This window comes from Erigeron canadensis, chromosome 8 (assembly GCF_010389155.1).
Source record: "Erigeron canadensis isolate Cc75 chromosome 8, C_canadensis_v1, whole genome shotgun sequence".
NCBI classification, from domain to species: Eukaryota; Viridiplantae; Streptophyta; class Magnoliopsida; order Asterales; family Asteraceae; genus Erigeron; species Erigeron canadensis.
The window spans coordinates 2,447,415-2,464,016 of NC_057768.1; the positions used below are offsets into that span (position 1 = coordinate 2,447,415).

The following is a 16,602-nucleotide window of genomic DNA, read 5'->3' on the forward strand; positions in this document are numbered from 1 at the left end:
TGTATTTTGTCAATAATTTCATTAAGGATATTATAGGTATATTAGCTAGAGATATTTAAATAAATATACAAAAGATAAGGTATGTTAAGGTTTACTGGATCATTATTTGAAAAGTTATCTTTGACATGTATTTGTAAGATCATCGGACAGTTCTTCTATTGCCTTCTCTCTATACAATGATATATTCATATTGCATACCCTCACAGGGTTATTTTACAAAGGTCACTTTTATGACAACCAAAATTCTAATTAAGTAGTTCTGTTAAATTTCTAGAATTACTTTAACTTTTCGTAAATGCATTGCATGGGAAGAAATCAAGAAATACTAATCACAGTACTTATTTATATTTTCTCAGTGTTTTTTCTGTATAGTTTTATATTATATTAATAACGTTATCCGGCTCTTCAACCGGTGGACCAGTAAGCGATTCGACATCCAGGTCGTGAAAACATTGTTGAGTAACCTTCAGTTTGTTCGTTTTTTAGAACTAACATCTCGTTGTGTACTCAAAGCAGCATGGTTGGATCAGGTAAACACCCTTGCCTCTGGAGGCAAAAGTCATGGGTTCGATCCTCATCCCATGCAAAGGTTGTAGGGTCTTTTCTACCATTTAGGTAGAAACTGGAAGCACCCTCTCTACTTAGGTAGAGGTAAGGTCTGCCTACATCTTAACCTCCTCATACACCGTCGAGGTATTGGGGCTCAAAACCCGCAGAAGACGGCACTGAGCAGTTACTTACTATCTCGTTGTGTACTTAAATCCCTAACAACGTAGATAGTTGATGTTCTTTTCTAATTTCTCAAGTTTAGTATGTTTCACTTTGTGATTTTAAATTTGCTTTATTCTATGGGATGAGTATTTTGGAATGTAACAAACTTTGAACGAATGTCTATAGTAGGAAATAACTAAAGTTATGTGTATTGTATGTAAACAACTCGAAAATAATGTTTATTGTATGTAAGAAAATGTATTCAACCAATTAAAATCATATAAGTGGCACCTCTATATGGTTGCCACATATGTTTTCTTACATACAATAAACATTTTTTAAAGTTGTTTACATACAATACACACAACTTTAGTTATTTCCTATTATAGACATTCGTTCAAAGTTTGTTACATTCCAGAATACTTATCCCTTATTCTATAGGTATACTCAAACCTTGTAAAGCACTTAAGAAATAATCTCACCATACAAATTTTAAGCTCCGTTATAATTTTTCTATCAAATTTTTACACACTTTCTTTCCAAACAAACAATCTGTAGTCATAATTAGTAGCAAAACCACATAACACTCTTTTAAATCTGCCTTCCCTCGTAAAGATAAACATCAAAATGGTTACAATTACTCAACATGAGCATCCACTCCGGCTCATAGATTTGCAACCAAATTTTCCACATTATGAAGAAGATTATGATGATGACAGCAATGATGATGACGACGACGATTTAAGTACACAGAAAGCATTTCCATGTTTCCAATGTGATCGGTGTGACAAAGAGATCAATTGGTTTCATAGATATTACTATAAGTGTAAAACTCATTCATGTGACTATTCACTCCATAAGTTTTGTGGAGACCTTCCTCTAACATTAAAACACACATCACACCCTGATCATACTCTTACCCTCTCATATGATCTCGTTACCACGTGCTATTGTGTTTTATGTCGAAGATATGATAGATCTGGATTCTGTTTCAAGTGTTCCAAGTGTAATTTCCAAATTCATGCTAATTGTGTTATAGCATCAACTGAAAATCCATTCATTTACCACCCTAGCCATGGGCACCCTTTAGCAGCTATACTTAAACCAATCTCGTCCAACTGTAATGCTTGTGGAAAAACACATAACGGAACTTTTTATCTGTGTGTCACCTGTTACGACTTTTGCATTCATAGTGACTGTGTGTTCCTACCAAAAACATTAAAAATTCAAGATACTACAAAAAATATTTTCTTTCATAATCATCCCCTCATTCTTTCTTATTCCTTCCCAGATCAAGAAGCTAACTTTTACCCTAGGTGCAGGGTGTGTAACAAGTATTTCACTAATGAGAACCTATGGATTTTTAAATGCGAGAAATGCAGGTATTATACTCATCTGGATTGCACAACATCAAAAGAAGAGTCATTCATGCCTTTCATCTCATCTTTCGGTATATTTTGGTTCACATAAATTTAATTAGGATTATTCTAGCTTGTGTTGAGTGTACATCGTTGTTTATACTTGGTATTTTATAAAATTCGATTTTATTTTAAAGAACGGTGAAAATATGAGTTTATAGTTGAGATAAAATAAGTATTAAAATTAAAATTAATGAATATTTATATGTACGTACTTTGGAATATTTTCAGAAAACGATAAATTCATTTATTGTATGCTAACAAAGAGGTCGTCAAAGCACATTTTAACTACTAATGATCAACCACCCCTTGTCGTCGTCGTCACCCATCACCCCACCGCCACGACCATCACTTTACGTGGGTACACAAGTAGTGTTAAAGGAAACCTCTTTTTTTATTTGGTCACTAGATTTTATTTATTTAAACTTTGATCGAAGGTTAATTATATTTTGAATTTAAACATTATTTATATATATATATTTTCAATTAATGTTTACCAGGCAAGAATCTCATCAAAGATTATGAAAATTCCAGTTATCCAGATCTCATTCATCTCCCCTTTCCCGATGAAAGTTATAGCATACTAAAACACCTATTTTTCAAAAACAAAAGAAGCTATGGAACGTCGTTAACAACAAGTGAGAGTAACTTACGCAATTTCCATCAACACTCCCTTACTCTAGTCCATACATCAGAGTGCAATGATATCTCAAAGCCATCCTCCTCAAGAACCAATAATGTTGTATCTTGTCATAACCCAATGACGAAGATTGAACTATTATGCAATGGATGTGTCAGGCCGATCACAAGTATGCCATTTTACAAGTGTGCCAATGAAGACGAGAACTGCAACTTTGTTCTTCATGAGTGGTGCACTCGAGTTCCTATGGAATTGAAAGATTATCCGGATCACCCACAACATCCACTCAAATTCCATCCAAACGTCCCTGATAAGCGTTTCTCCATTTTCTATTGTCGTGTTTGTGACTTGTGGGGTAATGGATTTGCCTATAGCTGTGTACAATGCGACTATCATATCGACGTTAAATGTGGTTTCATTCCAGAAAAAATAACTCACCAAGCTCATCCGAATCATGTCCTCTCAAGGGTTCAGGAAAAAGTTCACTACCACCCAAACAAATGTCGCCTATGTTTGGAAGGAAGTTATTGGGATCCATTTTCATTCCTTTGTCACACTTGTAACGTATTTATACACGTTAATTGTGCTCTTTTATTGCCACGTGAAATCAGGCACAAGTGTGACAAGCACCCCCTAAGCTTGAGTTACTTCCCGGTTGAAAATCATAAGGGTGAATACTATTGTGAAGTTTGTGAGGAGGAATTCGATCCTCAACGATGTTTCCACCATTGTTATGAGTGCGTACAATCAATTCATTCAACTTGTGCACCGCTAATAATTGAGTTTGAAAGAGTTGAACATCGATACCGTTATAGAGGCATTTATCAGTTAGTTAATATAAATGTAATAACCGTCACCCGAGCGACCGTCTGACTATACTTTTCCGTTCGAATAAGGTCAGTTTCCGTCAAACCTAAGTCTAAAGACGTGAGATTCTATGGATTACATTATGATTAAGACATGTAATATTTATTGTATACTAGTGTTCTAGACTTTTCAAGACCTGGTGCGAATGTTTGAGAAAGACGAGCTGTCTAATAGAAATGCCTAAATAAAGATTTAAAATACTTTCGTGGGTCAAATATGGTCATGTGACTAGTCGTATTGTTCGTAATTCAAAATTATATCATAAAATATGGTTAAATTATTTCTATGACTTTCGGTGTTCGTCCGGTAAGCGAAAAGGACTAAAACTGTCAGGCGTTCCGTTAGTCTGACAAACCCCCCCCCCCCCTTCCTTGGCCATGCCTATAAATACAAGACAAGCCTTTTGCTCTCATTTTCCTTGTTTTGGTCGTTCACCTAGCCACACACACACTCAAGGCTTTCTTTCAAATTCTATCTTGCAAAAATCGCTTGATTTTGGTTCTAAACGCTTGCAAATCAATCAAGGCTTCAATCCCCGATCAAGAAACAAGTGAATATTATCATTTTCTACATCAAAACTTGTGTAAGTTATGTTCTTAATCTATTCAAGTCGTTTTATATGTATATGTATATGTTTTCTTTTCGGTTCTTATCAAAAGTTAAGCGAATCATGTCTTTGATTTTTGATTGTAAATTTCGGTTACAATTGTGTGTGAGAAACGAATTGAACCTTGATTAAGGCTTTGATTTGATACATTATGCACTTTTGTAATTTGGATCTTGTGCAACTGCAAAAATTGAAGATATCCTTCACTTGGCTAAAAGACTCTAAAACTAGTCGATTTCACATCCAAGATGAAGGTTGTGCAATTGTCGGACACATGATGTATGAAATCGGTAGAACTTCACCCTTTTTGTACTAATTTGTGACACTTTTGAGCAATCAAGACTCATGGATATGGATTGGCTAGCCTTAGATCTCGTTATTTTAACAAAATCGCATCAAAATCGTTCGTTTTTGCACAAATCGCGTTTGAATCCGACTCCGGCTAGGCTTAGCTCGACCTAGGCTGGTCTAAGCTCGACCTCTAATGGTCTAGCTCGACCTCCATGGGTTTTTGTTGCTTAAACGACTCGTAAAGCTCCTAGTTGACTCCAAATGACTTGTTTTAACTCTCGGACCCTTAAGTCTTGGGAAGAAATCATTTTTACCTCTGTCCAGGTCTAACTAGACCTGTCATGGTCGAGTTTGACCACTTCCCATCTCATATAATCGAATTCTTTAGCCTTTCGTGTCCGTACGCGCTTAATCGGTTCTTAAACTTGACTAGTTTTCTCAAAAGATGTAGTTTTGGTCCAATTGACTAACTTATGATTAAATGGTTCTAAAATGACATTTTTGGGCTGTACATGGTCAAGTTCAACCACTAGGTTGAGCTCAACCTCTATTCATTTCGGTTTCGCAAACTTTTCGGTTAAAACCTCCGGTTTCGTCTAGTTTTGGTTAAGTTCAAGTGAAACTTATTTTTGGGCTATAAAATGATTTCAAATTAGGTTTTATTGATAAAATAATGTATTTTGAACTTAAAGGACATTGGTGTCAAAGCCAGACTTCTTTTCGGTTAATACGAGTCTCGTCACTTTTGATAAACGTCGTTTTAAAAGTTAAATAAAGACATATGGACTGAAAGGCATTTCTAATAGGCTAAGACTTAATACCAAAGACTTTCACTGTGACTTGTCATGTATTATTGATAGGTGTTGATTGTCGTGGACTTTGATTGTGCTTGTCGTGCTCGTTCGTTAAACTATCATAACACTGTTCAGGTGAGTTTTGTAGCCCCTCTTTTACGAGTTTTGGGGTGGAAAGTATACTTATTTTTAAACAGTTTTGTCGATTTCTGTTTTATGTTCAATATTGAGCCTGTGCAGAGTTACTTGTGCCATTTGACGTGCTTTGATCTTGTTGTATGTGTGTGATTATGTGTTGTTTGTTGTGCTTTGGACGTACTTATTGTGTGAGTCGAGACTTGAGACTTTAGACTAAGGCAGGTACCGTAAGGCCGGACTTTGAGACATTGAGACTTTTGGACTTATTATGGCGTAACTCTGCTTGTTATATATTGAACTATTATTGGTTTAGACTTAAAATAATCGACAAAAGACTTATTTTCTTTGACTTGACTTTTGACTAAAACCTACGAACTCACCAACCTTTGTGTTGACACGTTTTAGTATACTTTTCAGGTACTCAGGCTAATCAGGGATAAGGACTGCTATGCTAGGCTGTACTTCGGAGATTAGTACTCCTTAATAATTGTCAGACTTTAGGGCTACATGCCTTGGTTTATTGCTTTATGGACTTGATTGTAATAAGCTATTTTAGCTCTGTTATGACTCTGAACTCAGGTTTTTGGGATATATTTATTATATTCTATTTCATTTAGCAGTATCTATGTAATTCCATGTCGTGCTGTACTTTTCATGACACCTCGTGTTTCCGCCAACGGTGGGGTGTTACAATAAAATTTGGAGGTATTCACAATGTTAAAGGTCACCAACACCCTCTCTTGTTCGCTCAAGGAATTAACGATGATGGTCGATGCGCCGAGTGTCATTATAGGTTGGGATATGAAATGATCTTCAAATGTCAACAATGCAAGTTTGCGGTTGATCTGGATTGTTGCCGGCGATTGAGCAATTGATAAGCTTGTTGATCTATCTCCATCAGCTCGATCAACCTAACGGTTCAAAACAGATCTGGGTTTATATATAATTGTAACATATCTTTGCTATTTGTGTCCTTTTGTTGAATTAATAAGTTGCATGATTCCTGGAAAGCAATAATATCTATACATTTATACTAGCTACCCAAACTATATCACCTTATCTTTTGACTTGTTGTTTCCTTGTATTTTCGATAAAATTCAATTGAGATGTTATTAGCATGATGGAACAATTTGTTTTTCCACGTTGTTATGAAAAAGCAATATTTGACAATCATCGATCTTCTAGAGTAGTCATTAATGTTCATATAACATTAGCAACATACAGTTTTATAATCCATCTATATATATATACAGTACTATATAAGCACTTGGAACATATTTGCTTTTTGATGTGCTCAAGTGTGAAGCTTCACACTAATTATCTTCCAATAAATATAAAACAACTTCCTAAAATCATTTTTAAAAAAGATAAAACCCTTGAATGAAAAGCTTCTTTCAATTGTAGCCATTAGATTAATATGCTTACTTTATTTTCCTTTTTTAGAATTACTAAATAATATTTTAAGTCCTTGAGATTAAACTCATGAAAATCACATCATTTATAATCTATCCCAACATTAATGAAAAACTACATTTTAATTCCCACTGTGAAATCTGTTTGTCGTCGAACCCATTTTAATTTGCAACCTGTAACAACCGTCTTAGAAATGTTCTTATTAAGTTCTTAAAAACGTAGAATTGCCATTAGAACGGCCAGACAGTTCAATTTATCTAAGTTCTTGACGTGCTTTAGACCTCAATTATGTGCTTATATGAAGGTCAATTTGATCTTAAATCTTGATTGATATGACGAGTTCATAATTATGTACAATGAAATATTAAAGTTCGGTTCATAAACGTTCATGTTCATTAAAATTCTAGTTCAAAATGTTCGCAAATGGTCCTTGCATTTATTGGGTTCATTTAATATGGGAAAGGTATATAAAGAAATAAGATGGAAACCTAGAGAGAGAAACATTCATACTTCATCTTCTTCTTCTTTCTCACACTAAAACACATAGTGCAGCCACTTTTCCACACACAAAATTCATCATTTGATCTTGGATTGTTAAATCAAAATCACATGTACTTTTAGCATCCTTGTGATAATCAAAACGTGTTTCTGGAATCAAATCTCAGATAACAACAACAAATTATGAGTTTTTGATCAAATTAAAAGTGAACTTTTCCAACTCTATGTTCTTGATGATTTGGTCCAATTTTGATATGAAATCGTGTTAATGTTTAATGGGTTTGTGTCTAAATGAGTTTGATAACATATATGTGAACAAATTTGGGTCGTAACATGCTTTAATCTTCAAAACCCATTTTTGAAAGTTAAGAAAAACTTGTTCTTGATGTACCACACCTATTTCATGTTATAGATGATCTTGAAATCGTTAAAAGTATTAATGGTTAATGTTTATGTGCATATATGTACAAGTTTCATGTTCTAGCAAGTCCCGGAATCGATCTAGATCCTTGTGCAATGTTCTTGTCCTTGTTTCAGCTCGTTGGGCAGTGAAACGGTCTTGGTGGGACGATCTTGGTCCCCCAAGATCGTCCTGGCTGCTCACTTGGTTCATAGTTCATGTTCATTTGATCTCGTGTGTGATGTTGTGATGTGTTGGTACATATATGGGTAATCGATCCTTTGGATTGTTTTAGCTCAAACAATTGTTCAATCGATTGATCATTTGCCTTGTTCTTGTGCAATGGATCATAGGACGATCCTGATCTAAGTCCTTTAAGACGATCTTGAGGTATTGTGCACCTAGAACGATCTTGGCTAAACTAAGAAACTGAGATGATCTTGAACCTTAACTTGTGAAACGATCTTGTACAATGAGGCAACTGAAACGATCTGGTCTAAGGTCCTGTAGGACGACCTTGAGTCACCTAGGACGATCTTGAAGGGTCACCTAGGACGATCTTGCATCCAAAACCCTAGGACGACTTTGTGCAACCTTGAACCGACACGTACTTGTTCTATATCATACCACACTCGATCCTTAATCATCTAATCAGTTCTTAACAACATCATGACTTGATTAAACATCTCAAAGGCTGTCCATTAACACGAAAGCTAGATCATGGTTCGATCTAAGACAACGTACAAAGTGCAAACCCTAATTAAGTGCAAATAAAACATGTTCTATCTTGATTATCAAAGTACGAGTTCTATGATCAATTAAAATGAGTTCTAAAGACTAAAAGTTCATCATTAAAGACATGTTCAAACTCATTAACATGATAAGTACTTATTTGTGAGTCCAAAGACGTTCAGTTCGAGTCCAATTCATGTACTTAAAGTTCATTTAAAACTCTTTTGAGTCAAAACGTTCAAAGATCTTCAAAGGACCAAATCATCAGTTCATCAAGGACATTTCTGTGATTGAATAATCACATGAACTAATATATGTACTTATTTATGATCATTATGTGCTTAGGAATCCATCAAGACGTGCCTGGATTTCGATAGATATACTTATCTATCTTTGTGCTTGTTCTCTGTACTAATACTACTTGTGCTTGTACCAGATCACTATGAGTTCACTAATCCCCCTTTCGTGTATTTGTTCAAAGTTCTTTATCAGGGACTGAAAAGCATGAAAACTATTTTCGTACTTGTACATATGTTCATGAACTATTTTACGTACTATATTATGAGCTTGATCTTGAACTACTTATGAAATGATTCTTAAACTGTTTGAAGGAGTATTTAAGTCTTGAATGGGCAGGATCTTAAATATATTTATACTACTGTACGTGATCTTTATTATGCTCTAGTTCGTACATGTACTTGTTCAGTTCTTGTTCACTGCTATCAATTCATATCCCACAGTTCAGGGAATGAACCGTAGGTAATTATGGACAGCGCTGTTTAGGGTAGGCCCACCCTCATTCTCCACAGTTCAGGAGGATGCATATTACTTGTTCTTGTTCATGTCATTGTTCAGACATAGATCTTACTTGACGTACCAGAGCTATATGAGCATGCTATTACATTCTGGCCAATCGGTTTAGCAGTGAAAACTTATAACTAAAGTTTATTATATGTTCTTGCTCAGTTCATATTATTATGAAGTACTTATGTTCAAAGTGCAGTTCTTGACCTAGTTCCGATTATTATGAAGTACTTATGTTCATTGTGCAGATCTTGATCTAGTTCTTATTATTACAGAATACACTGGTTCAACGTACAAAACTTATGTTCTTGTTCTTATTATACATATATACATATATGTAAACTAAAGATACATTATGTGAATCTCACCAACTACTTTTGTAGTTGACCTTTTGAACTTACATGTTTTTCAGGCTAGGTTCATAGTTCTTTAGCTTAGGAGTCTTCCATTCTAAGCTCATACTTTTGGCGATTGTTCGAGCGTACAAGTTCAGGAGCTATGAAGATCTTCCTTGCTACATCAGTTCAAGTTCTGTTCTTAAAAGACAACTGTTATGTCTTCCAGATATTGACTATTCTAAGTTCATTCATGTTCTGTAATAACAACCGTACTTCTGTTCTTTAAATATAGTAATGGCTGTGTTGGAACTTGTACTGTGTGCAATTGTGCTTATCTGTGCATCCCGTATATTCCGCTTTAGCGGGGTGTTACACAACCCATGTTTTCTACATAGTTACATTCAAACATTTATAATCAAACATTTTTTTAATAATAATAATAACAATAATAATATATTATGTTTTTGGATTTAGAAAAGAATGAGAGCACAACTTATGTCTAGACTCTCATCCAACTTTATGTAAAAGTTTTTTTTAATATATTAAATGAAGTTATAATAATAATAATAATTATAATAATAATAATAATTTATAAATTACAGCTTAATTAACCATTAATTTGTAGAATATGGACCCTCAACAATAATATTACAAATTATAATTGTAGAATATTATATTATTTTACATTATTTTTTTTGTAAGTTATCACTAAATTACACTTTTTAATTTTTAAAATTAAGAATTTTTTAACTTTTCATAATTATTAATAATTAAATTAATAAAAGCATACTTTCACAAATAAAATCTAAACTTATATTGTTTCAGTTGATGATGGAAATACAATCCACATAATAATTTATCTCCACGTCTTATAAAACACAAAATATATTTCTTGATATATATCTTAAAATATATATATATATATACTAGGTCTTTTACCCACGCGATGCGTGGATGTTGAATTTGTTTTTCAAAACTTTTAACATTGACAATCAATAAAATGTGATCTAGTTATCGTAATTTTATTGTGTTGTTTATTTTGCTAGCTATGTAAATAGAAATTTACAAAAATATAATCTAAATGTTACAGTTTACAAAGTTAAAAAAATAAAATAATCGACTTTAAAAAAAAAAATCACATTTATTACTCACAAAAATGAATATATCTAGTTCTTTTGTATAATGATGTTTTAAAAAATTACTATTCACCAAGAATCTGCAACCTCTATGTCTAGTTAACAAAAATCTAACAAAAATAACATACACAAAAAACCATCGATTTCAAGGAACAACTTAATAGTATTTCAATGGTTTAAAAAACATCCAAAAATACATCTAGCTTGAAATCTGTTTATATAAACAACCAATTCATATTAATATAGTAAACTAATTTGCATGAAAATATAAAACCTAAAAACCATAACTACATTCACTTTGAGTAGTAAGAAAACAATACAAAAATTTACGTTGTTTATATTCATTCATCTATTTATATATGCAAAAATCTACTCATATGTTAGGACAAATAATTTAAGAATTGGGTAAGAAATCTATATATATTTCCTATAAATTTAAGATTCTGTTATTAAAGTAATTTAGGTTTTTTTGAATGTTTAATTAGTTTCTTTATATATATATCCTCTATATCTATATACTAATTAAAAATATCTAAATCATTCGAATTAAAGAATATGAAGTATATTAACAAATCAAATGAATTTCATAGTTTAATTTTCTAAACTTTGTCGTAAGGTAGAATCATTTATAAAAAAGATATGATGTTTTTATAATGATTTCAAATTTATTTCACTTTTTTTTCTATATTTAATTACAATATAAAGATTAATATTGTAGAGAAAAATATGGAAATGACACATAGGATTAATCCTATGTGACAATATTATAAGATAGTTTTAAGTTAAAGATGCTCTAAAATCATTCGATTTCCTACTGTTTTAATAATTATATAGATATATCTATATAATACACTTTCACATATATTTATTAATTAATAATTAATCAACCAAGTAACATAGAAAACTAAAATATCATATATGAAACTTATACTATTTAAAAATGTTGTTTTTTTAGTGAACATCTAATTTTTAGTGTAAAATATCTTAAATTTTAACCTTAAATAATAATAAAATATATATATATCAATTAGTTTTCAAATATAAAAATAAAAATATTTATACAAGGTATATCTTATTATTAAAATTTTAAGTATACATAAATTTAATAATTAAGAACCTTACACACAGATAATTGTATATTGCAAATTTCCAATCTTCTATTTAATTAAAAGTAGTTATCAATATGATAATTCAAGATTGGTCCTTGTGGTTTTTTTTTAAATTTTAGCAACGAGGTCCCCATTTTGAGTTCACTAGCAATGGGGGTCCTTCATGTGTTGTTTGAAAAGATGATATTGTCCCTGCATGTGATGTCACAGTACCCGCGAAAGGTTTTGTTAAAGGGGATTTATTGCAAAAGAGTTTTAAAATAGGGATCTCCATTGCTAAAGTATGCAAACTACATGTACCAATCTTACAATTAACTCATAAAAGAATTATAAATCATGTCGTATTATCCATGATAAGTTTTAGTATTTTATTTAATATGTTTCTCGCGTATTACGCGGATTTATAATCTATTATATATATACATATATATATATATATATATTGCTGGTAGAGCAGTGAGAAAAAAATAAATCTAACTTCTAATCCTAACCATTCAAATTCAATCACAAATCAAATCTGAGCCATCTCTCTTGTTCGCTCAAGGAATTAACGACGATGGTCGATGTATCAAGTGTGATGCTAGGTTGGAATATAAAATGATCTTCAAAAGTCAACGATGCAAGTTTGCGGTTGATCTGAATTGTTGCCGGCGATTGAGCAATTGATAAGCTTGTTGATCTATCTCCATCAACTCGATCAACCTAACGGTTCAAAACAGATCTGGGTTTATGTATAATTGTAACATATCTTTGCTATTTGTATCCTTTTGTTGGAATAATAAGTTGCATGATTCCTGGAATGCAACAATATCTATACATTTATACTAGCTAACCAAACTATATCACCTTATCTTTTGACTTGGTGTTTCCTTGTATTTTCGATAAAATTCAATGGAGATGTTATTAGCATGATGGAACAATTTGTTTTTTCAAGTTGTTATGAAAAAGCAATATTTGACAATCATCGATCTTTTAGAGTAGTCATTAATGTTCATATAACATATAGCAACATACAGTTTTATAAGTCATTTATATATATATACAGTACTAAAAAAAAAGGTAAGTGGGTGGCCACCCTCTGCATGCGATTCTGCATGCGAAGAAGCCAGATCTTGCTTAAATGGTTCATTCATAATACATGCTCGAGACGACGAGATTACTGATTGCTTGGAACCATCCGAGAAACTTCCAAGAAATTTATTCTATCTCTCACAACTCTCGTTTTATGAAATTTTATGCCGCCAAGGTTTTACGTGTGCTTTTAAGAGGTGTTCTAATTACTGTCGTTGTTGAATGCGGCTTGGATCACGAGGTCGTGATCCGTTCCAAGTGGGGGAGAGTTGTAACACCCTAAATTATTAAGCCAATGAAAATTAACCTCTATTATAGTTTTGACATTAAAATAGTTTCCTAGTATTTTATTTTTGAATATGGGATTGTTTTAGTTGGAACTTTAGCGGATAACGGGTATTTACCCACTAAATTAGAGAATGGGGCGTGGCACTCCTAAGAAGTGCCAGCCAAATCCTTCTTCCTTACTCATCACTTCTCCACCAACTTTTCTTCTACATTCTTCCTAACTTTTATACTAACAAACATTAATCTTAATTTCTCATTCAATCTAAGAACCTTTCATCAAGAACAATAATAATAATAATCTTCTTTTATCTCATAAAATTGAAAAGTGGAGGTTTAATTATGGTGGTGGTGGCTGAAATTACAAGGAAGAAAGGAGAAGAAAGTATAAAATTGAAACCCTAACTTATGTCTTCCATTATTTGAGGTATTGATGCTTTAACCTAATTTTGATTCTTGCTAAATTATATTTTAGAAATTAGGGTTCTTGAATTGGAAAATTTGGGGGTTTTATTTATATTGAGTAAATTGATATAATATGAATTAGGGTTCTTGTAAGTTAATCAAATTAGGGTTTTAATTGAGTTGCATGATAGATTTTGTTGAATGTTAGTAAGAACAAAGTTGGACAGATTCTGTCTCTGAGTTTGAAACAAGTTAAACACCTTCATGACAACATTTTGACTTGTTGAATCCTGAAAAGAAAATGTAGGTTATTGTGTTAAGTAAATTTTCCCACTTGAATGAGTTAAAAATACGAAGTAGAACTCTAGATATGAATTTTTGAATCCAGTGGCGCAATGCTGATCTTTCAGCAAAAATGATTCTGATGTCTGTTGTTAAAACGGGTAAAACACATTATTGCAAGTTAATTCATGTTTTGGTCACTGAATATAAAATGTACTAAAATGTGTTAAGAAGAAGTGGCCACTGGAATGAGGTCAAAATATGGTGTAGAACTCAAGTTATGGTCATTTGAAGGCAGTAGGGTCAAAGCTGTTTAACAGCAGCAGTTTTGATTTTTAAAACGACGAGAAGTCACCTTTGAAGGACAATTCACATATTGGTCACTAAAGATAAAAGGTAGGTATATGTGTCACCTAAATTTGGCCACTGGAATCAAGTAAAAAGAGTAAGTAGAACTTGAGTTATGCTTGTTTGAAGTCTGCTTGGTTAAATATGAAAATGACGAATTGGGTATGAAAGTAAGTTTTGGTCAAATGAGAATAATATAAGAGATACATGTTTGATGAACCAACCCAAGATTAATATAAGATTGTAAATGAGGGGTTGGGTGTTGAAATGCTAGTGATTATGGCTAGATGGTCTAGTATGAGATTGATGATCCTTTATGCGTTATGATTTGTTGCTAGGTTGAAGCATACATGTTTTGTGTTCATGCGGTCTTCTTGATTTATGATTTTGGTTTTCGCGGAGGAGGTGAGTACTCTTGCATACCTTTATGTTTACGTTGGGTCAATTACCATGAGATGTGAATGTTCCAAGCATGGTAATTGATTTGGCGTGAAGCCCATGTGGGACATTGTTTATGAGGCCTAAGAACCTCCGGGGCCTAAGAATCCCGATAGTTGATGTGAAATGAGGCCTAAGAACCTCCGGGGCCTAAGAATCCCGATAGATATGATTTGTTATGATTGTTTAGCTTATATGGATCCATATATGTGTTGATAGTGTGCAAGGTGAGCATGTAAATGTGGCATGACGGTGTCATAGGTTACATGTGAAAGTCCTTGCACTTTGCCCTCCTTCGTAGGTATAAACGTATGCAAGATTATTCACTAAGCTTTGCTTACTTTTTAGTTGTTTACCCTTTTATAGGTTGTCCCGGATGCGAAAGAAAGTAAGTATTGTAAAGATTGAAGTTAAAAATGCTTAATGAATATGGGTTGCTTTGGTTAAATGCGGATAATGGTATTGGTAATAGGACCCATAGTGACCCCTTTGAACTCTCGGCTCTTTGTACACTTGTTATGTCTTTTTGGAGAATTATTATGATGTCTAGTGTTGGACTCGAGTTTTTGGGTATTTTAAATGGGTCGTTTTGTAGTTGTAATGTATTGATTTTGTTTAAACGTGTTTTGGAGAAACTCATAATCCGTAACAGGTTTGGATGATGATTTTATGAATGGGTCATGCCGAAATTTCTAATTTTGTACGTCGTCATTTGTAAGATGTCAACTCGGGTAATTGACCCATTTGGTGGTAAAGTGAATGTTTGGTCAACGGATACTTTTACCTAGCGTATTTCTGAGTTGAAAACTTATTTGAACTTAGAAATGTTGTATTATGAAGTTTGGTTTTGATTTTGGTAGTCTGTAAGTTTGATTAAGCATCTAACAATTTTTGGTGTTGCTGAACTGGTGCCCACTGCGGCGCAGTGGGGATTCTCGGATCCAGGGAGCATGTTACTTCCACTGCGGCGCAGTGGGGATTGCATCCACCCACTGCGGCGCAGTAGGTATATATATATAAAAAAAAATATCCTAATTTTTCTATTAAATCGAGTTGTGTCGTTTCATGACTCCATATTGGTTGTGGTAGCTACTAAGTTCTGTACAATCCTTATGTATTAAACTTACTCGATGAATTCTAATCCTAGAGGTGCCTCTTTTACTCATTTACTTTTGAATGGGTCGATTTAAGTCATTGTTTTCTCTAAAAGGTAAAATGAAACAGGATAATGTTGTTATTTTCAAAGTATGTATATTGTGAATCCAACGGTAAATTCTTTATTTGATTATTTGCAACCCATGATTTTAGTTTGATGATTATTTTTTATTTCCAATGTTGTTTTTCTATTAACAACTTTAACTCATGTTGACCATAATTCTTTGTAGGCCTCTTAGTTTGACAAAACGTTACATTATTTGCAAGTTATGGTTATCTATGAGACGGTGCTGGTTGTCAACTGGGTTAGGATTTTCGATTTTTGCAGTAATTTAGAGTATTTTTGAGGTAGGCCACTAATTAAGTTTATTATTATTATTATTATTATTATTATTATTATTATTATTATTATTATTATTATTATTACAATTAATGCTTTCAAATAAACGTTATATTTGTGGCTTTTGATTTATATTAAAAATTGTACATTATGTGCATGTTCCCTCACACGACGCTTCACTCTTTAATTTCTGTACGGTTTGTGTCATTTAAAACGTTGTGCATGTCTGTAACTATATGGTTGATGAGTGTGGGGATTATGAAATGAGTTTGATCGCTAATTAAGTTATTTGGTTAACGGATTTGGTTTTAAAAGGTAGACTTAAACACACAAAATTAGTCACCATCTCAACGCACAATGGTGGTGGGTATGTGTAGTACTC

General features: G+C 32.9%; 1 protein-coding gene across 1 annotated transcript; it reads left to right on the top strand.

Annotated features, from left to right (window-relative positions):
- Positions 1-1,338: 1,338 nt before the first annotated feature.
- LOC122609746 lies at positions 1,339-3,695 on the top strand. Its single transcript, XM_043782692.1, has 2 exons — positions 1,339-2,161; positions 2,630-3,695. The coding sequence occupies exons 1-2, from the start codon at positions 1,339-1,341 to the stop codon at positions 3,640-3,642; spliced, it is 1,836 nt and encodes a 611-aa protein (XP_043638627.1). The 3' UTR covers positions 3,643-3,695.
- The last annotated feature ends 12,907 nt before the right edge of the window (positions 3,696-16,602 follow it).

Bases quoted from the DNA above. Each gene is read 5' to 3' on its own strand.
- LOC122609746 (XM_043782692.1), top strand. From the start codon at position 1,339: ATGGTTACAATTACTCAACATGAGCATCCACTCCGGCTCATAGATTTG. The intron at 2,162-2,629 runs GTATATTTTGGT...AATGTTTACCAG, and splicing joins GCCTTTCATCTCATCTTTCG to GCAAGAATCTCATCAAAGAT.